At 37.8% G+C, this 27,187-nt stretch overlaps 1 protein-coding gene and 1 pseudogene across 2 annotated transcripts; both read left to right on the forward strand.

The window, feature by feature from the left end:
* On the forward strand, positions 1 to 26,659 carry PPP1R2 (protein phosphatase 1 regulatory inhibitor subunit 2). 2 transcript variants are annotated; one of them, XM_046003464.1, is made up of 6 exons: positions 1 to 428; positions 11,559 to 11,666; positions 15,104 to 15,181; positions 15,809 to 15,906; positions 20,745 to 20,912; positions 25,120 to 26,659. In XM_046003464.1, exons 1-6 carry the CDS (start codon positions 307 to 309, stop codon positions 25,164 to 25,166), a joined length of 621 nt encoding a protein of 206 aa, XP_045859420.1. In that variant the 5' UTR covers positions 1 to 306; the 3' UTR covers positions 25,167 to 26,659. The 2 variants fall into 2 exon arrangements, with proteins under 2 accessions (XP_045859420.1, XP_045859421.1); XM_046003465.1 differs by having other exon boundaries at positions 15,809 to 15,903.
* LOC123941031 lies at positions 10,532 to 10,637 on the forward strand (annotated as a pseudogene).
* Positions 26,660 to 27,187: the final 528 nt, after the last annotated feature.

Raw genomic sequence — 27,187 nt, forward strand, 5'->3', positions numbered from 1 at the left:
TTGGCTTCGGCGTCGGCGTCGCTCCCGCGGTGGGGAGCTAGGCCGGCTTTTCTCCGCAGGCCGCGGTTAAGACTCGGTGGCGAAGGGCGCGCGAGGGGCCGTCAGCCACGCGGCGTCAGCCGTGGCGTCGAGGTCGTTGTGTTGTGACAACGACTCCGGTAGCCGTCTCCGCGACAGCTGGTGCGGCCGCTTTAGCCCCAGGCGGGCTCAGCGGCTGCCTGGCGAGTCTGTGCTCGCGCCCAGCCCTTTCCTTCCTGGACCCAGCGCCAAGCAGCGACGCTGAGCCGACCGCCGGAGCGGCGGGCAATGGCGGCCTCGACGGCCTCGCATCGGCCCATCAAGGGGATCCTGAAGAACAAGAGTTCTACGACTGCCTCTGTGGTGGCCTCGGCCGAGCAGCCCGGCAGGAGTGTCGACGAAGAGCTGAGGTGAGAGCTGGGAGCGACGACCGCGGGTGGGCCTAGGAAGCTCTACCTTCCTGCCGGGCAGCTCGCCTTCCCCCGCGCTGCCGTTACCGGTCCCAGTTTCGACCCCGAGCGCTGGCCTGCAGCTTGGGTGGCTGCGTGGATGCGGCTCCCGCGCCGCTCGGGTCTCCCTCCTCCAGCCAGGCTGCCGATTCTAGTGATTCTAAAGAAGGCAAGAGCTATGACGTTAATCGTTTTGTCCCCTTCTTTAAAAATTGCACGCGCATATGTAATATTTTTTAAGCAAACATCTGATCTTTGAGCTTTGGGAAATTGGGAACATGAAAGAGTCATATAGAAGTTTCAGAGATTCACCTGTTCATTATTTCTTAACCTCGTATCTGAGGTATCTAAAATTCCTCAGTAATAAAAATCTTTTCTTGGCTTAGGAACCCTTTAAGATCCAGTCTCAAGCCAATACGAGACCTTTTCCACATTTTTCTAATCGAGTTTCCACAGTCGTTCCTTTTTAGGTGAACATTATCAGAGACATCATGCCACCCTCACTCTTAGATCCTGATCTGTCATTATTTCTACACTAAGAGAAACCAAAATTTTCCGAGTCTTGGTCTATATTTAATGGAAATCTAGTACTAATTATTTTTGCATCTGCAACAAGAATTTGAAGTGCTTTGTAGTCTTTGTGGCTCTTGAAAGACCTAAGCTCAGAACAGTTCAGAGAGTAGCAACTAAAACTAAAATGATCCAGTGATATTTTAGTTGTATATACTCAGAGGTACACATGTAAAAAGATGTCCCATAGCATTGTGTGTAATAGTAAATAATTGGAAACAAGCCAAGGTTTATTAATAAAGACTGGTGAAATACCAATTATGGTGCATTTGTGTAATGAAACAACATACCACCCCTTTTAAAAGAACGAGAAAGATGTTTATGCACAGAGGAAGCTATCCAAGGTGCAGTGCTCAATGAAAAGAAAATAGTACCATATACATATTGTAAAATATACCACTGGATTAGAAGTGCTAGGGGTCTTGGGTGTTACAAGATACTAAAATTATAAAGACTATATTCCAGAAATAAGGCTTAAGAGAAGTTATCATTGAAATCGGTGAAGTCAAAATACTAAAATGGGGACTTTTGTAAAAACTTAGAATATTACAACTAGAGCACACCTGTTTAAAGACCAGTTTAGGACTATAAAAGGAACTACTACTTACTAGTGGTAAATTTATAGAAATTTATGTTACCTTGAAGAAAACATTAAAGTAGGATGACAGCTTAAAATCATGGCCTTTTGGGATTGGAAAGGACCTTAATTTGTCTCACAACTCCTACATTCCCACTCTTTTGGATGCTTGACTTACATTCTCTAACAGGAAATTTTCCAACCTCTATTTTGGGTTAGCTGCTTCAAGTGGGCAAATTTGTACATATAGAATTGCAAATAACTTATCTTTTATTGGTGCCTTTATCAAGTTAAATGCAGTGGTAGTTTCCTTTTTCTGTACACCACTTCACCCCCTCCTCATTAGTTGTGAGGATATCTTAACATAATATTTTATTTAACATGAAGAGATGTTACCAAGGGATTTTTTTTCTTTTAAGACCAGAAGTTGAGTTGTCTTACTTAAAGTGTCTCTAAATGTTTTTATTGTGTTATCTTTTTAGTAGGAAAAAATTCAAATATGCTTTGGATATCTTTGTGACTTATCTCATATATTACTGTCATTAGATAATATTTCAAGGCTCAGTATACACAAAGTGAGATTCATATAATGCCAAATTTCAAATATTTCTTAGAATTTTTTTTACACAGTCTTGTCAGACTTTTCTTTTTGTCTCAGTACTGTTATTTCCTTACTCACTTTATGCTTTGCATTGATAATTGTTTCTTCAGTTACCACTTGTCACATACCAATTTTTTGAGGGTTAGTTCGGTTACATCTGGATAGAATCTGTAGATCCACGCTATCAGGCAAATTTACAAAAATATTTGAAAAATGGGGGTGCCTGGGTGACTCAGTGGGTTAAAGCCTCTGCCTTTGGCTCGGGTCATGATCCCAGGGTCCTGGATCAAGCCCCGCATTGGGCTCTCTGCTCCATGGGGAGCCTGCTTCCTTCTCTCTCTCCGCCTGCCTCTCTGCCTAGCTGTGATTTCTCTCTGTCAAATAAATAAAATATTAAAAAAAAAATTGAAAAATATTTACAAAATATTTACAAAAAAATATTTACAAAAATAAATATCAGTATATGGTATTACACTATTCAACTATTTAGAACATCACTGTTGTCTCCTATGATTTTGACATTCTCATTCTGTCTGGATACCTTGAATATAGTGTACAACTTGTAAAGGTCTGAACAGCTCTAGTGAGTAGCTAGTGTGCATTTCATCAAAAACAAACCATTGATTCTAAGAAGTACCGTGATTTTATGTACCACCAAAAATGAAGAAAATGCTGTGAATTATAAGATGCTATCCATTTTAAGATACACTGTTTTCAGAGAGATTAAAATGAGAATGGATTTTGAACTGGTAAAAATAAATGTTACTAAAACTTATGTTACGAGAAGTGTTACAGGTTAGTGATTAATCCGGGGCTAGATTGCCTGAGTTTGGGTCCTGTCTACCACTTACTAGCTCTGTGACTTCCTGTGACTTATTCATTATATCCATGTGATTAAATGAGTTAATAAGGGGTGCCTGGATGGCTCAGTTTGTTAAGTGTCTGCCTTGGGCTCAGGACCCTGGGGTCCTGAGATGGAGCTGTTTGTCCCTCTCCCTCTACCCCCCACCCCCACTTTTACAAAAATTAAATAAATAAAATAAATCGGTTAATAAATGTAAAGTTAGTTTAGCTCAGTATCTCATCCTCAAATGTTAGTCTTATTCAAATAGAAATGAACTATAGGAATCTAATTTTTCCACCTCTCAGTAGATCATTCTATACAATATGCTTTGAAGTAGCTGTGTTCCATTCATTAGTACTGTTAGGTAGTGTAGGAAAATTCTGCTTAAAAACATTGCGCTTGAATTAATTTCCTTTAATATAATTTTATATAAACATGCTTCAACTTCATCTTTTTCTGCTTGTAAAGGGATATGGACTGTAAAGCCTCACTGAGTCAAGTTTTATGAAAGTGATTTTTTGATTACTGATTGCTTTTATTGTCAGCTCTTTGTTCAGTAATTGTGTCTAGCTTCATAGTCTTGTATGTTGTCAACCTATGTAAGTTGAATCTTTATTTAAAGAAAGAACCATTTCTTGAAGTGTGCAATTAAAGTTTAATATGTTGAGGCAAAATCCCACTTCTTACACCAAACGTGGCTAAAACTTACCAATTGAGCAAATCACAAGCAACAAGATGTACAGGTAGGTCTTTGAGGCAGTATCAAATGAGCTATCAAAGTGTAAGTGAGAAGGGGTGACATTTTCTGGACCAGATTTAGGCTGAACGAAAACCAATCTTCCAGGAGGGGAGGGGTAAAATGAAACCAACGGGTGCTTTTATCCTCCCAGCAGATTGCAATGTGAGTGGTGATGCCCATATTTTTTTTTAGATAGAGATAATGAACTATCAGAAGGTAATACAAACAGCTTGGAATTAAGCTCACTTTTGCTTTTTGGATTTTATTACTCCATAACTAATGTTAATTCTACCAAAATTTTGGAGATGCTAATTTCCATATTTAGTGTCTTTGCTGACAGTTCCTTCTACTTCACTACTTTCCACCTAAGAATTCCTGGTATGCTTTGTAACCTATTGTTTTATGCCCTTATTTAAATTGATGTTTTTGTGAGATACTGTTCTCTTCTTTGGAGCCAAATAATTCTAAGAATTTCTTTTGTTCTTAATATTGTGTTGAGGAAGTGGAGTAAAGCTCTGAATATATAAAACTTTAGTTCTTTTGATAGTGGAAAGTAAACTAAAAGACAAACCAGGAAGAATTTGGGTTACATATAATGTGGTTTTATATATATGTGGTTTATACCTTGTGTGTATCTTTCGTTTATATATACATAACATGGTTTAAATCTTTACATTTAAATTTGAGTTCTTTATGTTTTTCTACATCACTGTAAGTCTGTATATATATAGATGTACAAAAACTTGCTCATATTTAAATGTAAAGAACTAAGATTTATAAGAGAAGGTATCCAATAGAAAGCCAAAGGATATAAACATAATTCATAAAAGGAAAGTAAAATGTAGCATTTATAAGGTAATGAGCAAAGAAACGTAAAATAGCTTTTAAGTAATGATTCCTACTGCTCAGGTGGAGATAACACATACATAAATAACCAGTCTTGGCAAAGTTTTGGTAATTACTGGGGACGTTACATATTGATCTCTCTCTCTCTCTCTCTCTCTTTTTTTTAAAAAAGATTTTATTTATTTGACAGACAGAGATCACAAGTAGGCAGAGAGGCATGCAGAGGGGGGTGGGGAGCAGGCTCCCTACTGAGCCGAGAGCCTGATGCGGGCTTTATCCCAGCATCCTGAGACCATGACTTGAGCCGAAGGCAGAGGCTTTAACCCACTGAGCCACCCAGTGCCCCTTGATCTCTCTTTTGAAACTATATGGCAACATGGAGTGAACTATAAAGCCCTTGATGCATTTTAACCCAGATAAACCTATCCTAGCAAGTTATCCTAAAAATATCATTGAACACAGTATGCACAAGTGTGTTCATTTCTGCTCTATTCTAAATGGGAAAAACTGAAAAAAAAATAAATAAAAATAAATGGGAAAAACTTGGATTCAATATAAATATCTAACATTGGGCAAATAGTTATTATTGAGTATTGAGACTAGGAACACCTGGGTGGCTCAGTGGGCTAGCTCTGCCTTCAGCTCATGTCGTGATCAGGGTCCTGGGATCGAGCCCATTGGGCTCTCTGCTCAGCAGGGAGCCTGCTTCCCACCCCCACCCCCACCCCCACCTGCCTCTCTGCCTTCTTGTGATCTCTCTCTGCCAGATAAATAAATATTTAGTAAATATTTTTTAAAAACCTAAAGGCTAGAAAATACAAGTGGCTTATTATAATAAAATATATATACTAATAACTTCCATTATCAGTAGATGTATTTTTTTGTATATAGTATCTACTGCTTTATAAATAAAATATATATACTAATGCGTCCATATCAGTATATGTATTTTTATGTATTGTATCTACTGTTTTATATATGTATGTACATAGTATATGTATTCTTGTATATACTGATCGTTTATATACTTTTATGTAATATATATTATTTTATATGGTAATGGAATTTGCAGAAATCAAAACTGTTAGTGGGTTAGGGTGCTGGGATTATCATTATTAAATTTTAACCTTAATTTTAAGTAAACATTATTTCTGCTTTATCCCACAGTTCTCTCCCCTCCCCCATTATCTCACCAAATAGATATATAGGGTATTTGGGTTTCCACCCATTAGAGAAGCCTTTTAAACTCCTCTAATGGTCTGTCATTCCTCTAAGCAGTAAAGATGATAAGTTATCATTTTTAATGTGATATTGTTAACATCATTTAAGAAATAACTTGGGGATGCATGGGTGGCTCAGTCGGTTAAGCCTCTGCCTTCGGCTCAGGTCATGATCTCAGGGTCCTGGGATCGAGTCCCACATCAGGCTCTCTGCTTGGCGGGGAGCCTCTTCCCCTCTCTGCTTGCCTCTCTGCCTGCCTTTCTGCCTACTTGTGATCTCTCTCTCTCTCTGTCAAACAAATAAATAAAATCTTAAATAAAAAAAAAGAGAGAACTTGTTTTACTTTGAAGTTAGGAAGTACCTAACAAGGTCATTAACCAGTTTAGTTCACTCAAAATATTTTAAAGTATTTTGTTGTAAAGTAATACAAATATGGAAAGGTATGTTGAATGTAATTTTAAAGTTTAAGAAATCACAAAATTATAAATGGTTATATTTATATTATAAAATTATTATATATATTATAAAACACCCCTTAACCACCATTCTGGTCAAGAAAAAGAATGTTTTCATCACCTCAGGAATGTCCCCCTGTCCTTTCCAATCACACTCTGTCCTCCCCTGGCTCCCAGCGTAACCACTTTTCAGACTTCTGTGGTAATCATGTAAGTATACATTCCAACACAGTTTAGTTTTGCCAGCTTTCGAACTTTATATAGAGATGTGCTAGCTTTCTTTTACAGTATCTTTAATAGGAAATCTTAATAGGACTACCTGTTAATACAGGTTTTATGAAATTTCACCTGTGATTTTGTTTCTGCCTGCCACTTAACCTCAGTTGTCACTTCAGAGGCATTTGTTCTCTCAGGAGGGAACATTTAGTTATGGTACCCCGAGACTCCCTTTGCTTATTAATTGGATTGCTTTCTTCACAAACTTGATCTAATTCGTTTAAAGCTTGTGTACGTTTCTTTCATGATTCTTCTAATCAGAGCTGCTTGATCATGTTTGCTATCTAAAATCTTTAGAAATATCTCTCTTCATTATGATTATTTTCTTAATATAACATGAGTAAACCTAGGCATATGCTTTCTAAGTTCAGAGTAATTTATAGATAGGAACTATTTAACAAAATATCTGAAACTGTGGACTTAGTCAAATACAAAACTGATGGCTTTTTAGAAAAATTCATTCTGTGGCACATAGAAAGTTTTTCAAAATCATGTAAATGTTGAGTCTTGCAAGGCAAGGTGGAAGGGATCCAGTTCAAAACCAATTTTAAACATTTCTTCAGAATAATCTCCTCAATTCATTTTCTACAGTTCTAAATGAGATATGGCGCCTGGATTTTTAACACCAAATGGTAGTTTAGTTGTTTTTTTTTTAAGATTTTATTTATTTATTAGATGGAGAGAGATCACAAGTAGGCAGAGCAGCAGGCAGAGGGAGAGGGAAAAGCAGGCAGTCGGCTGAGCAGGGAGCCCGAGGTGGGATTTGATCGCAGAACCCTGGGATCATGACCTGAGCCAAAGGCAGCTGCTTAATTGACTGAGCCACCCAGGTGCCCCCAAACTGTAGATTTTAAAGTCATAAAAACTCTTTATGTTTGTGTGGTACTTTTATAATTTGATTTCACAGACATTATTTCAGTTGATTCTCTCAACAACTTATATTAAAAGAAAGTGTTAATAAAACTGCCATTTTGTTACAATTTCCATGTAGAGTAAATGTAGCCCAAAAGAGGGTGTTTGTTGGACTTGCCTGTAGTTACAGGACTAGTGAAAGGTAACTGGAACTTGAACCTTAAACATCTGGTGCTAGTGGGGTTCGTCTGTTCGTTTGTTTGTTTCTCTGCCATAAGACCAATTATGTACTATTCAGATAGCAACTAGACATATGAAGAAATCAATATTATAAAGCATGTTCTATTTTTCCAGTTCAGTTCACTCAAGTGTTTTTAATACTAGTGAGATTTAAGTTTGGTTAGTTGAAAGTTCAGATACATTCCATGCTGAATTTAAAAAAGAAAAGTGTAGGGGCGCCTGGGTGGCTCAGTGGGTTAAGCCGCTGCCTTCGGCTCAGGTCATGATCTCAGAGTCCTGGGATCGAGTCCCACATCGGGCTCTCTGCTCAGCAGCGAGTCTGCTTCCCTCTCTCTCTCTGCCTGCCTCTCTGTCTACTTGTGATCTCTGTCTGTCAGATAAATAAATAAAATCTTTAAAAAAAAAAAAAAAAGAAAAGTGTAGTATGTCTGGACCAACCTTTGCCTCTTGATAAAACAAAGGATAAGCAACTTGAAGTTGTAGTGGAAGTACTTAGTCTGTAGTGGAACATTAATCGTTTTAAAAAGAAAAAAAATTTTTAATTTTTTATTTTTTTATTAACATATAATGTATTTTTATCCCCAGGGGTACAGGTCTGTGAATCGCCAGGTTTGTACACTTCACAGCACTCACCATAGCACATACCCTCCCCAGTGTCCATAACCTAACCCCCCTCTCCCTACCCACCTCCCCCCAGCAACCCTCAGTTTGTTTTGTGAGATTAAGAGTCTCTTATACTTTGTCTCCCTCCTGATCCCATCTTGTTTCATTTTTCCTTCCCTACCCCCCAAACTCCCCATGTTGCCTCTCAAATTCTTCAAATCAGGGAGATCATAAAATAATTGTCTTTCTCTGATTGACTTATTTCACTCAGCATAATACCCTCTAGTTCCATCCACGTCGTTGCAAAAGGCAAGATTTCATTTCTTTTGATGGCTGCATAGTATCCCATGGTATATATATACCGCATCTTCTTTATCCATTCATCTGTTGATGGACATCTAGGTTCTTTCCAGAGTTTGGCTATTGTGGATATTGCTGCTATAAACATTCAGGTGCACGTGCCAAAAAAGGGAGAAAATTTTGTTACATGCCACCACACAGATGAGCTTTGAAGACATTAAGTGAAATAAGCCAGTCACAAAAGAACAAATACTGTATGAGTCTATTTATATGAGGTACCCAGAGTAGTTAAATTCATAGAGACAAAATGGAATGGTGGTTGCCCAGGGCTGGGAGAGGAGAGGATGGGGAGTTAGTGTTCACTGGGTAGAGTTTTAGTTGGGGAAGATGAAAAAGTCCTGAAGATGGTTGTTGGTGGTGGCTTCACAACAATGTGATTATACTTAATACTGCACAACTACTGTACACTTAATGTTTAAGATGGTGAATTTTAATGTGCTATCGTGAGTGCTGTGAAGTGTGTAAACCTGGCGATTCACAGACCTGTACCCCTGGGGATAAAAATACATTATATGTTTATTAAAAAAAAAAAAAAAATTTGGAAGGGGAGGCGAACCATAAGAGACTATGGACTCTGAAAAACAACCTGAGGGTTTTGAAGGGTCAGGGGTGGGAGGTTGGGGGAACAGGTGGTAGGTAATGGGGAGGGCACGTTTTGCATGGAGGACTGGGTGTTGTGCAAAAACAATGAATACTGTTACACTGAAAAAATAAATAAAATGGAAAAAAAATTAAAAAAAAAAGATGGTGAATTTTATGTTATACACATTTTACTACACTAAAATATGAAGAAGAAAAACGTGCTTCATCTGAAATAGGGACACTGGGTGCTTTGGCGAAGAAAGCAAGAGAACATAAAAGTCAGGCCCACCTGCCGTGAGCAGGCATGTATAATTTTAAGGTAACTCAGGGCATGGTAAAGGGAATATGATATTAAAGTTTGAGTGTATCATTTTTCAAGAACATTTCAGAATCTGGGTGTTGGTAGATTTAGGAAAATTAAAAATATCTACGCTAAAACCTCACCAACATGTGCAAGTACGGAAAATATTTGAATCTGTGTAGAATCTACATTTAATTTTTTTTTTTAAAGATTTTATTTATTTATGACAGAGAGAGATCACAAATAGGCAGAGAGGCAGGCAGAGAGAGTGAGAGGGAAGCAGGCTCCCTGCCGAGCAGAGAGCCCGATGCGGGACTCAATCCCAGGACCCTGAGATCATGACCTGAGCTGAAGGCAGCGGCTTAAACCACTGAGCCACCCAGGCGCCCGAATCTACATTTAATTTTATAGTAGTTTTATTTTCAAGTATATAACCAAGGCACAAATTGTATATGTAACAAAATATTGTTAGGTGGCAGAGAGGTCTTTGATGTCCTTTATAATGAGTAGATCCAAAGAGTTTGTAATTAAGTCATCTAATTATTTAGCACCTTAAATATTTTGTTGACCAGATATTAATACAGATGTTCATAAAACACTTATTTTTATCTCTCAAGTAGATTTATCTCAGGTATCCTGAATTACCATTTCTTAGCAAACTCTTATTTTTCTAGATTAAAAAAAAGAGCTTAACTATTATTTTTTTGCAACCTAAATATTAATGGTATTTAAGTTTAGTGAGGTATTCTCTGTAGTTTTTATGTTCTGATTCTTTTGATTGTTTTGGATGTCTCTGAAAAAATTAGGCCAGGGAGGTATTCATTGTTTTTTAAATTTAAATTTTAATTTATTTTTTTGTATGTCCCAGCCTGCTTTATTTAAGAAAGTGATGAGTAATGGGATTAAAAACAGGAGTATCCTTGAACTTCTCCTTCCCGCCAACTAATTCCCCCCAAATTCCCTGCCCCCACACACACCCTTTGTATTCCCAAATACTAGCTTTGCGCAGTGGCAGTATCGTAGCCAATGAGGTTTATCCGAAGCGTGATTATTGCTAATTGTATTCCCAAATACTTTCTTTTTTTTGTTTGTTTGTTTTTAATATCCCATTTATTTGACAGAAATCACAACCAGGCAGAGAGGCAGGCAGAGAGAGAGAGGAGGAAGCAGGCTCCCTGCGGAGCAGAGAGCCTGATGTGGGGCTCTATCCCAGGACCCTGGGATCATGACCTGAGCCAAAGGCAGGCAGAGGTTTTAACCCACTGAGCCACCCAGGCGCCCCCCAAATTCTTTCTTAATGAAAAAATCCCAGAACCCTGGGACAAACCCCAGGTTCTCTTTCCCTAGCTCTCCCTTTTCCTCTGGCCCCCATTCCTGGGAAGGGCTGGCATCTCCGTTTGAGTGCATGGGAGAGCCCAGAGTGGTGACAGAGAAGGGGAAGTCTTCACCCTCTGAGGGACTGAGGAGTACAACGTAGTGAAGTGAGGGCCCACATAGCCTGGGATACCAAAATGGGGTCCTGTTGCCAGAGGAAAGGATACTCGTGCCCTGAGAAAGGGGACCCAGCAGCCTCAGAATCCTCTCATTTTGATAGTCAGTGCCCCAAGCCAGGGGTCTGGAAAATTTCATTGTTTTTTATTAAACTGTTAATGACATATAATAGGTGAAAAATCCTCAACTACTGAGATTATGCAATGTGTACATTTCAGTTTTTTGCTATTATTACTTCTATAGGCCAGATGAAGACTAAGCATGTCATAATATAGTGTCTTGAATATCTGATGAAGATTCTGAATAGTGTGTTTTTAATATGTGGGCACTAAGTATGCTATAAAATATTTATTGTAATTACTTATGGTTTTTACCCTACATTAGTTTCTATTCCAAGAAAGTATATGTAAAAATAGAAGCTGGCAGTCAGATAGAAGTTGAAACGTGGGATTTGGATGTTTGTCAATTTTAGATGTGTAACTTTTTTATCTTTTACTTCACTGAAGAAATTTTTTTTTTCATTTTAATTTTAGTAAAAAATCCCAGAAGTGGGATGAAATGAACATCCTGGCGACATATCATCCAGCAGACAAAGACTATGGTTTGATGAAAATAGATGAACCTAGCACTCCTTACCATAGGTAACGTTTTGTTGATTCATTCCTTTTTTACTTCCATTTTGCATTCCATACGAGCTTCTGGATAACAGCTGATTTAAGTTTCTGCTTAATTTTATAGTTATTACTAGAGCACGAGTCAATAACCTAACTCATATTTGTGTATAATAGTATAAGTAATACATCACTTTATTTTATTTTTTTTAAAGATTTTATTTGTGAGAAAGAGAGAGAGAGAGAGGGCATGCACACACAAGCAGGGGAGAAGCAGGCTCCTTGCTGAGTCAGGAGCCTGATGCAGAGCTCAATCTCTGAACCCTGGGATTGTGATCTGAGCCAGAGGCAAATCCTTAACCACTGAGGCATCCAGGCGTCCCAGTAACAAGTAACTTTTAAAACTTGGGATCTAGGGGTACCTGGGTAGCTCTGTTGGTTAAGCGTCTAACTCTTGATTTAGGCTCAGGTCGTGATCTCAGGGTCATGAGATCAGGCTCCACACTGGGCATGGAACCTGCTTAAGAGTCTCTATTCCTCACTCTGCCCCTCCCCGCCCCCCCCTTAAGAAAAAATTGAGAATCCATTTTTTTTTTTAAAGATTTTATTTATTTATTTGACAGAGATCACAAGTAGGCAGAGAGGCAAGCAGAGAGAGAGGAAGGGAAGCAGTCTCCCTGCTGAGCAGAGAGCCCGATGCAGGGCTGGATCCCAGGACCCTGGGATCATGACCTGAGCCGAAGGCAGAGGCTTAACCCACTAAGCCACCCAGGAGCCCCAAGAATCCATTTTGTACATTATAATTGTAGTAACTATTTATTTGCTGTAACTCAGTGGTCCCTAGCCACTAATGATACACACAGATTAATGACTTTTGCCTTCCTTAAAATAATCTGTTTATAAAAAGGAAGATGAGGGTTGGGCTTATTTGCTTTCTAAGTAAAAACTGGGAGCTTAGGGGCACCTGGGTGGCTCAGTGGGTTAAAGCCTCTGCCTTCGGCTCCGGTCATGATCTCAGGGTCCTGGGATCGAGCCCCGCAACAGGCTCTCTGCTCAGCAGGGAGCCTGCTTCCCTTCCTCTCTCTCTGCCTGCCTCTCTGCCTACTTGTGATCTCTGTCAAATAAATGAATTAAAAAAAACAACAAAAACTGGGAGCTTATTCAATCTCTGCAGAAAGGGATAACTTCAGCTTATTTAAACCCATTGAGAGACACGTGGTCATTATTATTGTTCCATGTCCTTATTTTTAAACTTATGTAATATTATAGTTCAGATAATTACATTGTGATTATTGGCAGTTTTTGCCTTCCAAAATTTTTTTAATGAATTATAAAATTATAGTGTGTGGCAATAAGTAGTATGAAGACAAAAATAATGGAAGCATTATGAGAAGATAGAGATTCTAAGTAATAGAAATACCTAATTCAGACTGTGCCTTAATTTGTATTGAAAAAGATTTCCAGGAATGAAATATTTTGTCTATGAAGGAAGCTAACACAAATCCAGGAGTTACTGTTAAAATAGAGTTAAGGAAGTCTGTATTTTGAATCAGTGGATGAAAACTTTGGAAGGTAAGTTGAGATAACTTATACCTTGTTGATAGCAAAAAACAGTAAAAACAAGGATAAGTACGAAGATTTTGACAAAGGTAGAAATAATGAAATAGGTACAGATGCCGAAACTCAACACTTACAAGGCTTGAGGGAAGAAATGGACATAATATTTATGAAAAGCTTATACCCTTACTTTTCTCCTAATTACAAGGATGTATTTTATATTTAAAAAAAAATTTTTTTTTTAATTTATTTGTCAGACAGGCACAGCGAGAGAGGGAACACAAGCAGTGGTAGTGAGAGAGGGAGAAGCAGGCTTCCCGCAGAGCAAGCAGCCCAGTGTGGGGCTCGATGCCAGGACGCCATGACCATGACCTGAGCTGAAGGCAGACTCTTAACGGCTGAGCCACCCAGGCGCCCCAAGGATATATTTTAAAACATACCGTAAACCTTTTATTGTGCCAGAAGCCACAGTCAGGGCTTTTTTCCTTTTCAGTAATGGTGGTAGATGGACATTCCTTCCTTATCTGTTGATTGGAAATACCTATCTGACAAGAATTAAAATTGAACATAACTCAAAAGTTGTAGGCATTATTTTTAGATTGTTTATCTTTAAAATATAATCTGAATGGTAGTTATCTGGCACTTTTTTTTCCCCCTTTACCTTACCCATATCCTTCCTCTGGGAGTTGCCAAAGTTATTTGGTTCCTAAGTAATTGAAGCTTTATGTACGTACAGGTACGTGTACTCAGCTTTTATCAATTTAGTGCTCAATTTTACCGGTTTCTTTCATGGCCCTTTTTTTAAAGAGTTTTGTTTAGTAGAAGAGGATGCGTTTTATGGAAAGATCGTGTTATACTATCTAACAATTTCACACTGTTAGTATACAGAAGTTATTAATGCTTTTGTATATACATATATATGTATATACACACATAAATATAATTTGCCTATAAATTTTATAATATAGAGTTGTCTATAAGAGTTCTACAAATTGATAGATCATTTTATTCTACTCTGTTTAATTATATCCAATAAGGTAAATGACTTTATTTCAGCCTCCCCTGGGGAAAAAATGCATCTTCAAAACTATAGCACTTTTTTAACTTGTCTCTTCAACTAGCCAGGAAAGATATAAACCAGTATTTTTTTTAATATAGGTGACTTCTGCTTTTATACACCTTTCAGTGGCATGAGAATTAAATATGCTCATGTTTGCAATTAAGTGGGGAGAAAATTTTATATTAGAGGATAGATTGGGAAAGCTAATAGCTTTTAAATGCCCTGAATTAGGTCTTTAGGATCTAATTATGGTATTTTACTTAGCCTTATGTCTGTGTGGATCATTCGTTTCTGTCTTCTTCTAAAACCAGGCTGTGGTTTTGGTTTTGTTTTTGTTTTCCTACATATTTGTTCCCTCTCACTGGATGGAATAATTGAAGTTTTTAAATTTTTTACAAATGATTCAGGTTCTTAATATTTATTTTCATGGTCACAATAGTGGTTTTTAAAAATCATTTGGAGGGTTTTCTTGATTGGTGCTGTATTTTCAAATACTTGCATGGAATAGAAATAATTTGAAATTAAGCCTCTGGGCACCTGCATGGCTCCGTTGGTTAAGCATGTGCCTTTGGCTCAGGTCAGGATCCCAGGGTCCTGGGATCAAGCCCTGTATCAGGCTTTCTGCTCAGAAGGGAGCCTGCTTCTCCCTTTCCCTCTGTTTCTCCCCCTGCTTGTGCTCTCTGTGTCAAATAAAATCTTTTAAAAAATAAATTAAATTAAGCCTCAGATAGAACAAGAGAGCTAAAAATATGTTGATACTATAACTTAATCAATAGAATTATGGTTCTCTACCTTATTTTTCTGCTTGAAAAATTATGGTTTAGGTATTATAATGTGCTTTTCGTTCTAGTATGGTAGGTGATGATGAAGATGCACTGAGTGATTCAGAAACCAATGAAGCCCTGACCCCAGATATCTTAGCTAAGAAGTAAGTACTGATGACTGTGAAGTATTTTCACTTACACATTTTCACTTGTTTTTAATTGTGCAGAGTTAAAGACATTCTGCTGTACTTGTACAAATGTAAAAAAGCATGAGCTAAGTTTATTTGGATTTCTCATAGCAACTTTTATATTCTTGCTTCTAGATTAAAATCAAAGTGTACAGGTAGCAGAAAGAATACGAGAGCCTGGTACACAGATTCCTTGTGTCAATTCCCTATGCTTTTGTATTTTTGTTGATGGTGTTGTTTTTAATTAATATCCTATGTTTTAAAGTAAGATGGTACATCTGGCTGGCTCAGTCAGAAGAGCATGCGACTCTTGGTGTTGTGAGTTTGAGCCCCACACCTAGAGATTACACAAAAATAACTGGGTTCATAAACAAAAACTCTATTTCTTTGCTGTTCATTGATTTCTTTCATCTTCCACTGTTCTTATTGCTTACTGGTTTCTATGCTCATTCCCACTTTTTTGCTTTTTACTTTCCTCATCAGGTTATAGCTGGCATAGTAATGATCTTAGAATGTTTTTATAAGGCTCAAGAGTTGAATGAATGAGACACTCCATAAAAGAATATCACAGTGTTGATTTCTTTGTAAATGATTGTTGTGTAGATTAGCTGCTGCTGAAGGCTCAGAGCCAAAATATCGGGTTCATGAACAAGCAAGCAGTGAAGATGAGGATAGTGACCTCTCACCTGAAGAACAAGGTAGTTGATTTCCTTTACTGCTTTCAGCACGGTGCTAATAATTTTTGCTTAAATAAATTCATTATTCGAAGGCTTTCAGGTGGTTTTCCTTTTGGGGAAATGGATGGTGGGAGGTTAGGGAGCAACATATTTATAAATCAGATTCTACTTCCATGGGTTTAGTGGATAACAGTTTCCCTCCCCTGCACACACATACCACGTTCCTTGATTTCAAGAATTTGGGAATGTATTACCATCTTTTAAGTAATTATAGTTTCTTCCTTTGTACTTTTTTCTTCTTTTTTACTGTTTGATACAGGGTAGATGCTCAGTAAATAGTAATGCTTTTGGTGTCATTGAGTGGATGATCTTAAAATGGATAGCAGTAAGAGCTAATTTACCAATTGCTTGTGCACTTTCTGTTTTAAAACAGTAGTGAAACTTACCAGATGAACCAAGATGGTCAGATGTAGAGTGATCTTTTTTAGGTCCCATTGAATAGAAAAAGAACAGTAATGTCATATGCAAGGAGATAAAAGAGCCTTCTCAACAGGGTTGGAAGAGGCTCTTGTAGTCCATACAGTACACACACAGTTAAGGCATTGCTACTTACTCATGGTTTTTGTTATTTCAAGTAACAGAGGTTATCTGTGGAGGTAAGAGGAAAAGGAAGATACTTCATCTTGTTGCTTTTTACATTTTTTGTACCGTGTGAATGTACAGTCTTTTCAAGAATTAAAATTGTTTATATAGTTTTTTTTAAACTACTTTTAAAAGGAAAAACCAAGCCTATGTATAGGAAAAATGGTGTAAGAAAAACACAAACACACCTTGAACCCTTGAAATGTGGATGTTAAGAAGTTCAGAAACTTTAGAACTGAGATTCTGAATATTTGCTAGTTAATGGTCAGAATCTTCGTCAGGTATAGCTCCTAAGGTATAATTTGCTATTCCTGTCATCTTCAGAATATAGCTTATTCAACAAATTGTGATGGTCTGAGCCTAATTGCTATATGAGACCCAAAAAAAAAAAAAGGTTCATGTAGCCTAATCCCAAGTTACATTGTAGGTCTTGTCTCCTCAGTGACTTCCTAACTTATCCAGAAATAAATTCCAAAGACCCTTGAAAACTGTTTCAAATATAAGTTGTTTCTGGAGCTGGTTTCCTCATTATTCTCTTAAAAACATGATCTATTGAGAACAGGAATTTGTTATTAGCCTATATTGTCAGTTTTCATTAAGGGAATTTCCCCCTCCCCCCTCAGAATGTAGTTCCATGAATTAGCCAGCAGGGGGAACAATTTGGTTACAAGTTCCAAAGTTCAAGTCCTTATTAGTAGAGTTACTAACTCCTATGGGTGTTCATTGCTTTTATTTATTTATTTTTAAAAGATTTTTATTTATTTATTTGACAGAGATCACAAGTAGGCAGAGAGAGAGGAGGAAGCAGACTCCCTGCAGAGCAGAGAGCTTGATGTGGGGTTCGATGCCAGGACCCTGGGATCATGACCTGAGCTGAAGGCAGAGGCTTTTTTTTTTTTTTTAAAGATTTTATTTATTTATTTGACAGACAGATCACAAGTAGGCAGAGAGGCAGGCAGAGAGAAAGGGAGGCAGGCTCCCCCGCTGAGCAGAGAGCTGATCCCAGCTCGATCCCAGGCTCGATCCCAGGACCCCGGGACCATGACCCGAGGTGAAGGCAGCGGCTTAACACACTGAGCCACCCAGGCGCCCCAAGCCAGAAGTTTTAAAAGAAAATGATACCCTTTGATCTTGGAATTCAGTTTCCCAGAGTCGATTCCAATGTTTTGTAAACATTATTGACTAAGTCCTACATGTTATATATGTATGCATAAATTATAAAAAGAATAATTTAACAAAACAGTACTCACCTTTATTATGTGTAATGCATTCCAGTTTATTCTGTTTTATTTCATTTTTAAAAAAATACCCATTAAAGGGGGTGCCTGGGTGGCTCAGGGGGTTAAAGCCTCTGCCTTCGGCTCAGGTCATGGTCCCAAGGTCCTGGGATCGAGCCTTGCATCAGGCTCTCTGCTCAGCGGGGAGCCTGCCTCCCCCTCTCTGCCTGCTTGTGATCTCTCCCTCTGTCAAATAAATAAATAAAATATTTTTTTAAAGTACCCATTAAAGAATCCAGGGGCGCCTGGGTGGCTCAGTGGATTAGGCCGCTGCCTTCGGCTCAGGTCATGATCTCACGGTCCTGGGATCGAGCCCCGCATCGGGCTCTCTGCTCTGCAGGGAGACTGCTTCCTCCTCTCACTCTGCCTGCCTCTCTGCCTACTTGTGATCTCTCTCTCTGTCAAATAAATAAATAAAATCTTTAAAAAAAAAAAAAATCCTGATACACAGTTTGAAAAAACACTAGTTTATATTGAGAAAATAATAGAAACAAAGCACAGAATGTATGTGTATAAAAACATGAAAATACATAGAGGGAGATTAGAAAATTTTCCCCAAGAATAGAAGATTAAATAGTAACTCAATACTTTATAACCATTTAAAAATTATATAAATCTGCTATATACGTGGCGGAATTTTTTACTATACCTTCATATCCCTAATTGTCTAAACTCTGAATCATTTTAGCATGAAAGAAAGGGTCATATTAGGGGCGCCTGGGTGGCTCAGTGGGTTAAGCCGCTGCCTTCGGCTCAGGTCATGATCTCGGGGTCCTGGGATCGAGTCCCGCATCGGGCTCTCTGCTCAGCAGGGAGCCTGCTTCCCTCTCTCTCTCTCTGTGCCTGCCTCTCTATCTACTTGTGATCTCTCTCTGTCAAATAAATAAATAAAATCTTTAAAAAAAAAAAAAAAGAAAGGGTCATATTATACTTCCTCAGATGGTGGGCATAAACTGAACCTTGCTTGGGCGAATAGGGACATACGGTAATTGTAACTATATAGTAAGTGAAAAAACATCATATAGAAAAATATAGGAGTTATTTTTAGAAAAATTTCTAGAAAAAATTCTAAAGTTGTAAAATATTAATGGTTAATTTCTGAGTGAGTATTGCAGTACTGGAGGCAATCAGAACCATTTTTAAAAATTCATTATTGAAATACGATTGATGTTACATTAGTTTTCAGATGTACAATGTATTGATCAAACAATTTTGTACATTATTCAGTGTTTATCATATATATAGTTACCATCTATCACCATATAATAAACAGTGTTATTACAGTATTATTGACTATCCTCTCTAAGTTGTACTTTACATCACCATGACTTATTTATTTGGTCACTGGAAGTTTGTAAAACCATTTTTTTGTTTGTTTTTTAACATTGGTTTTTACATCATTTGAATACTTGAAAGGCATCACTAAAAATTAAATCATGAGGATTGGGTCTTTTTATTGGCCTCTTTTTTCAATTTTACTTCCCTCTACCATATGGTATTCTCAAACAGTAAGACAAATCACAAAAGTGATTCATAGTAGAGAAGAAGAAAGATGCCTGGCAAGATCTTGGTCATTTGAAAACATGTTTATGGAATACTGAGTTGGTGGTCTCAGAACTTTCCTTTTCCCAACCCAAATAGAGGCTGAAAAGAACAATAAATGCCTGCTTTTGAAACAAATTTAAGTGTAAATCATCTGTGAGTATAGAGGGTTATAAAAACTGAGAGGGAATTAAAGGAGATTGAGAAAGTACTTTGAATAGCCTTATGCAGAGATTTCTCTATGCTTTTTAGCATTAAAATACTTTCATGGATATAATAAAACTATGATAAATGAATTTTAATGCTCTTGTTTGACAAAAGAAACAGGTGGCAATTTTATGTCATCCCCTTCTTTTATTTACCAGTCTAAGAAATTTTAAAATCTTAGAATTATTTCTTTAAAATTACTCTGGGAATGAGGTTACGTTTTTGTTTTTTTGTTTGTTTGTTTTTAAGATTTTATTTATTTATTTGACAGACAGAGATCTCAAGTAGGCAGAGAGGCAGGCAGAGAGAGAGGAGGAAGCAGGCTCCGTGCTGAGCAGAGAGCCCCATGCGGGGCTCGATCCCAGGACTCTGGGATCATGACCTGAGCCTAAGGCAGAGGCCTCAACCCACTGAGCTACCCAGGAGCCCCTGAGGTTACGTTTTAACTAGCAGTGTTTTAAATCACCGCAGTTTCTTCATGGATAATGAGATTTATTTATTTATTTATTTATTTATTTATTAGCTAATAAGAATTTCTTTTTTGAAGACTTTTTTTTTTTATAAATTTTAATAAATTTTATTTATTTGAGAGAGAGAGTACAAGTAGGGGGAGAAGCAGGCTCCTGGATGAGCAGGGAGCCCCAGGAGGTACTCGATCCCAGGACCCCGAAGTTAAGCATGCTAATTGTTGAGTCTTATTTTCTGTGCGTTTGTATAAACATGCATGCAGACTTTTTAAATGACATATTGGCAGACAGAGATCACAAGTAGACAACAGAGGCAGGCAGAGAGAGGGGGGAAGCATACTCCCTGCCCAGCAGATGCGGATGCCGGGCTTGATCCCAGGACCCTGAGATCATAACCCGAGCCAAAGGCAGACACTTAACCCACTGAGCCACCCAGATGCCCCAAAGTTGTGTTTTGTTTTGTTTTTTAAGATTTTATTTATTTGAGAGAGGGTGCACAGGAGGAGAGGGGAGGGGCAGAGGGGAAAGGGAGAAGCAAACTTCCCACTGAGCAGAGAGCCCTACCCTGGATCCCAGGACCCGAGCTGAAGCAGATGCTTAACCACTTAACTGATTGAGCCCCCCAGGACGCCCCCAATAATAGTTTATTTACCAAACAGAGCAGGCTTTATTTTCCTAATCTTTGAGTTAGCTTTGACTTCCTAAGCCTACTTTTTGTATCTTGTAGAAAAAAAGCGACAGTTTGAAATGAAAAGGAAGCTTCACTACAATGAAGGACTGAATATTAAATTAGCTAGACAGTTAATTTCAAAAGACCTGCATGATGATGAGGAAGATGAAGAAATGTCAGAGACTGCAGCTGAAGAAAGCATGAACACAGAAGAGTTAAATCAAGGTTAGATGTTTCTGAAATTATCATGGAGACTCTTATAGTTCTTTGTGCCTAAATAACATACTTTATTGTGCTTTACATGTTTGAAGAAGCTCAGAAAATTTTTTTGAAATTCTCTTAAATTTATTATACCACACTTTCTAAAATCTCAGCCCCTGTGGCCAATTTCAAAATAAAGTTTTTATGCTGATTAAGACCATACGTATATGGGGGTTTTGTTTACCTAGCTTAAGCAGTGATGTTTGTCTTCACATTAAGCTGTATTTTGTTTTTGATGTTTCAGATTATATTCTGTCTGTCATACCAATCTAAATTAAGGTTTAAACTTTCTAAAAGAGGCATGCTTTTTTTTTTTTTTTTTTTTAATTTATTTATTTGACACAGAGAGAGAGATCACAAGTAGGCAGAGAGGCAGGCAGAGAGAGGAGGAAGCAGGCTCCCTGCGCAGCAGAGAGCCCGATGCGGGTCTCCATCCCAGGACCCTGAGATCATGACCTGAGCCGAAGGCAGCGGCCTAATCCACTGAGCCACCCAGGCGCCCAAGAGGCATGCTTTTAATTTGGAAGATTTGTTCTTAAAATCCTTTCAAGTAGAGTATGTCATATCTTTCCAGTGTTGACTCTTGACTACTGGATTGACAAAAACACCTGTCTGATTTTTGTTTTTTAAGTTTGGACAGTCAGCCCTTGCAACCTACCAACTGTTAATCCATCATAGTTAGTAGAGTTTATTTTTGTTAATTAAATTCTGGTATTTAATGAAGATGAATCTTCTGTACTGCTAATGCAGATTTTGTGCCCATTTACCTACTCTTTGTACTTGAAAACTGATGCTTTGTACTTGAAAACTGGAGATGTAACTTTATTTGTTGTGCCTCAGATGGTTAAGCCTTAAGAAAGTAAATCACGGGGCGCCTGGGTGGCTCAGTGGGTTAAAGCCTCTGCCTTCGGCTCAGGTCATGATCCCAGAGTCCTGGGATCGAGTCCCGCATCGGGCTCTCTGCTCAGCAGGGAGCCTGCTTCCTCATCTCTCTCTGTCTGCCTCTCTGCCTGCTTGTGATCTGTCTGTCAAATAAATAAATAAAAATCTTTAAAATTTAAAAAAAAAAAAGAAAGAAAGTAAATCACTATATATATATTATTGTTTTGGTGCGTATATATGAAGTATGAATGATTCTGTGATAGAACCTAATGACTGTCTCATTTAATACCCTAACTATACTATTTTTATTCCCTATTAAGCTTTTGCCTTTTGTTTCATATAGCATTTCACTTCCATTTTATCACCATGGTTCTTTTTTTTTTTTTAGCTTATATTTAACTGAACAAACTTCATTTTAAGTAATTAGTGTTACATGTCTCCCTCTTCCTCTTTTAAAGTTTGTTATCCATTTTTAGGTGACATACCCTAATCAGTCTCTGTTTCCCATTTACCTATATCTTGGTGATTTATTTTAATGTATTCAAAGAATGTTTCTTTGGTTATAACTTTTCATCAATTTCTCCTCAGACTTTTTTTTTTTTTTAAGATTTTATTTATTTATTTGATAGAGATCCCAAGTAGGTAGAGAGGTAGGCAGAGAGAGAGAGAGGAGGAAGCAGGCTCCCTGCGGAGCAGAGAGCCCGATGTGGGGCTCCATCCCAGGACCCTGGGACCATGACCCGAGCGGAAGGCAGAGGTTTTAACCCACTGAGCCCTACCCAGGCACCCCTCAGACTTTTTTTTTTTTTCCTTAAGATTTTATTCAGTTGACAGAGACACCGTGAGAGGGGGAACATAAACAGGGGAGTGAGAGAAGGAGAAGCAGGCTTCCCACTGAGCAGGGAGCCCAATGCAGGGCTTGATCCCAGGACCCTGGGATCACAACCTGAGCCAGAGGCAGACGCTTAACAACTGAGCCACCCTGGCACTCTGCTCAGATTTTTAATATCAGTTCTTGGTGACTCTGGCAGAGCACGAGGAATGTCCTTCATTTGCTGGAAATTTGCATCAGTAACACTGTGTTCGAGATTAAAAGGATTTTTTTTTAAGATTTATTTGTTTACTGAGGGGGTGGGGAGAGGCAGAGGAGGAGAGTCTTTTTTTTTTTTTTTCCAGTGTTCCAAGATTCATTGTTTATGTACCACACCCAGTGCTCCATGCAATACATGCCCTCCTTAGTACCCACCACCAGGCTCACCTACCCTCCACCCCCCTCCCCTCCAAAACCCTCAGTTTGTTTCTCAGAGTCCACAGTCCCTCACAGTTTGTCTCCCCCTCCAATTTCTGCCAATTCACTTTTCCTTTTCTTCTCCATGTTATGCCTTATGCTTCACAAGTAAGTGAAACCATATGGTAATTGACTCTCTCTGCTTGACTTATTTCACTCAGTAAAATCTCCTCCACTCCCATTCATGTTGATACAAAAGTTGGGTATTCATCCTTTCTGATGGAGGCATAATATTCCATTGTATGTATGGACCATATCTTCTTTATCCATTCATCTGTTGAAGGGCATCATGGCTCTTTCTACAGTATGTCGATTGTGGCCATTGCTACTTTGAAGATTGGGGTACAGGTAGCCCTTCTTCTTACTACCTCTGTATCTTTGGGGTAAATACCCAGTAGTGCAGTTGCAGGGTCATAGGGTAGCTCTAATTTTAATCTCTTAAGGAATCTCCACACTGTTTTCCAAAGTGGTTGCACCAACTTGCATTACCACCAACAGTGTAAGAGGGTTAGATGGGGAGAGAGCCTTAAGCAGACTCTGCTCTGAGGGTGGACCCAATGTGGGGCTTGATCTCATGACCCTAAGATCATGGCCTGAGCCGAAACCAAGAGTTGGACACCTAACTGATTGTACCACCCAGGTGCCATGGAGTTCTTTTTCTTCAAGTCATGGCTTTTGAAAAGTAATTCTGGCCTTTTGTCTGTAATTGCTGGTAAGATATTAGATTTCACACATTTAGTACATAAATAATTTTTTTTCTTTTAAATATAATAAATGATTAAAATTTGTGTTAGCTCAGTGCCTATTTTTTCTTCATTGGAGAAGTACTTTTTACACAGGAGTATATCTTATTTAGCATCAATTCCATAAGAACAGAAAAAACTCTGTAATCAGGCTTAGGGAAGTCAGTTCCTTATTTGTACTCTACTCTTTTTGAGCCCTTAAAAAAAAAATCTTACCAGCTTTTAAAATCTCCAGGTTCTCTGTAGCCCATTACTTCATGAACATTGTCATTCTCCTCTCTCCAGCCTTGGCTGATCCTCACCTGTTTTATTGCTGTTTTCATAAAAAGTAGCGTGTTTAGGCACTAAGGAAATATTGTCTTGTTTTGAGATCTTTTTATAACTTTGGATATTTGAGTTGTCTTTTTTTTTTTTTCAGCGTAACAGTATTCATTGTTTTTGCACAACACCCAGTGCTCCATGCAATACGTGCCCTCCCTATTACCCATCACCTGGTTCCCCCAACCTCCCACCCCCGTCCCTTCAAAACCCTCAGGTTGTTTTTCAGAGTCCATAGTCTCCCATGGTTCGCCCCCCCCCACTTCCAATTTCCCTCAACTTCCTTCTCTCTCCATCTCCCAGTGTCCTCCATGTCATTTGTTATGCTGCACAAATAAGTGAAACCAAATGATACTTGACTCTCTCTGCTTGAATTACTTCACTCAGCATAATCACTTCCAGTCCCGTCCACGTTGCTACAGAAGTTGGGTATTCATCCTTTCTTTTTCTTTTTTTTTAATAAACATAAAATGTATTTTTATCCCCAGGGGTACAGGTCTGTGAATCACCAGGTTTACACACTTCACAGCACTCACGATAGCACATACCCTCCCCTATGTCCATAACCCCCTCCCCCTCTCCCAACCCCACCTCCCCTCAGCAACCCCCAGTTTGTTTTGTGAGATTAAGAGTCATTTATGGTTTGTCAGATATTTGAGTTGTCTTAACTGCTACTTGTGATTTATTCACAGAAATGTTTAATCTGAAACCCTTTGTCCCAATACCAAGTAGATACTCTTGTTTTGGTCTTTAGAATATTTAGGAGATATACTAATTCTTTTATGTCAAACTAACCAGCCTACATCATATATACCTTATTTGTTTTTAAGGTTTTTATATTTATTATCCATGGCAGTGAAAGGGGACTTTAGCTCAGGTAGTTCCAAGGTTGGCAATAGACAATAAATTATATTGACTTTTTTTCCTTTTATTTTTGCAGGATCTACTACAAGTGACCAACTGCAAAACAAATCACAGAGTTCATAGAAAAGATTTGTTCAGCACTGTAATTGTCAGATACAGACCCTGTTCCTATAATACACTGCTTCTTGTTCTCAACAATTCATGACTTAAGTACCAAAATGCGTACCAGTTATTATATATTGCCAAGAATTAAATGACTTTCGAACTAATTAGACTGAAAATGCCTAATTGATACATATATTCTTGTGCCTAGTATTTCACCACAAATATAGCATAATGTCAACAGTCCAAAACCACATTACTTTTGTAAGAACACTGGTTAATTTGTATATTATATAGCTTTTTATGCTTTAGAGGTTAAAATAATATCTTTTGGGGGGATCTAATTTATTTTCTTCACTTCTAGATGTGATAGCTCTTATAAAAAGTGGGGTTTTTTTTAATCATAATCCAGTTGGAATAGCAGATTATATAAGCTAGTAAATATTCAGTCTGAACAGTATTTTAACATGTGTCTTCAACTTGGATTTGTCTGTTTAATTGAAAAAGATCCTAAGAGTAACCGTTGGCATTTTCTGGCCTACTATCTCTAAAATTCCCCTTGAGTTTCTTTATGTTTACAAGAACAGGATTGACTTTTTCCTCATCAAAACTGGGTTTTTTCCACAAATAAATTACCAGGTTAAACTTGCAGTAACATCTGCTCTGTTTTTTGTACACTTGATGGGCAGACTTTCAGATCAGTTTTTTAAATAAATACAATTCTGATACAGTCTCAACATTCCCTTTATATACCTGTCTTAACCTCCTGCCTTTGTTTCTTACTCCTTTCCACATATACACACACAGCGCTTTACCTTTATAAAGGGTAATAAAGATGGTCATGGAATTAGGAACTCTTCTTTCTCTCACATAGTCTATCATTTGCTGCTAAAATGAAATGTTTATTTGACTATCAATGCCTATTAGTTCTTCTAATGTATGGAGAAAGTTGAACAGCAGCCATACTATAGACAGAAAATACAATTCAACTGTGGAATTTCTACACCTCTCTGATTTACAGCTTGCTAATTAAATTGCTATAATTAGTTTATTGTTTGACTTGATTAGACCTTAGGAAACAGCTAGCAGGTTTTTTGCATGGTGAGAGAATTGTGTGTAACCGGTGATATGATAGTTCCTGAATGTACAGACAGAATAATCCTGAACACTTTTTAATTTAAAAACTTTGAATAGTCCCTGCTTTAAGGGAATATGATAATGTATACTACAAATGTGCTTTATTCTTCTAACACAGTAAGATCTGGATTTTTTTCCTGAAATGAAGTGCAGTTCCTGTGTTAGTTTAGTGATAGTTTAATTTCTAGTCAATTATTTGTATCTTAATTTTTTTGTCAGTACCAAAAGACTTCATTATATGAACAGACTTTTAAAATAATTTCTGTATATTGTATATATGAAATGGCTTTTATTGAACAGCTTATCTTCCACTTGCAAGTTTATGAAAATACCAATATGTCAAAATAAATAAAAAGTGGGAGAATTCTTTGCTGTTAGAAGAATGTGCTTTTTATTTTGAGTGACTTTTTTTTTTTAATGGGATCCAGTCAGAGTACTTCTAAACTATATAGTATTCTGACTGAAACTTACTAGCTCATTATGCCTCTGATTTATAAACAAAATAGTTTTGTGTCTGCTTTTTGCTTTCTGAATTTAGAATGTTGAAGTATTCTTACTGGTTTAAATCCACTTTGGGGAATTTAAGTTGATACATATGTGTATACATATGTTCATGCACATAAACTTCTGTTCTTGGTGTTCTCATTTTGAGCTCTAAGAAAGTATGCATGTACTCTGTAGAAATATCTGCTATATAGTGAAGAAAAGGTAAGACCTTTAACAACTGATTTGTTTTGCTGTTTTCTACAAACTCAAAGGCAAACACTCATTTCTGGTTTCAGGAAGTACATAATTATATCAGGAGTAAGATGTAAATATGACATGCTCAGTAGATTTTTAGGTAGTCTTATGTAATTGAGTAAAACCATTTTCATGTCATGAGTTCCTCACTGACATGTTATTGG

This window comes from Meles meles, chromosome 4 (genome assembly GCF_922984935.1).
Source record: "Meles meles chromosome 4, mMelMel3.1 paternal haplotype, whole genome shotgun sequence".
Taxonomy (NCBI): domain Eukaryota; kingdom Metazoa; phylum Chordata; class Mammalia; order Carnivora; family Mustelidae; genus Meles; species Meles meles.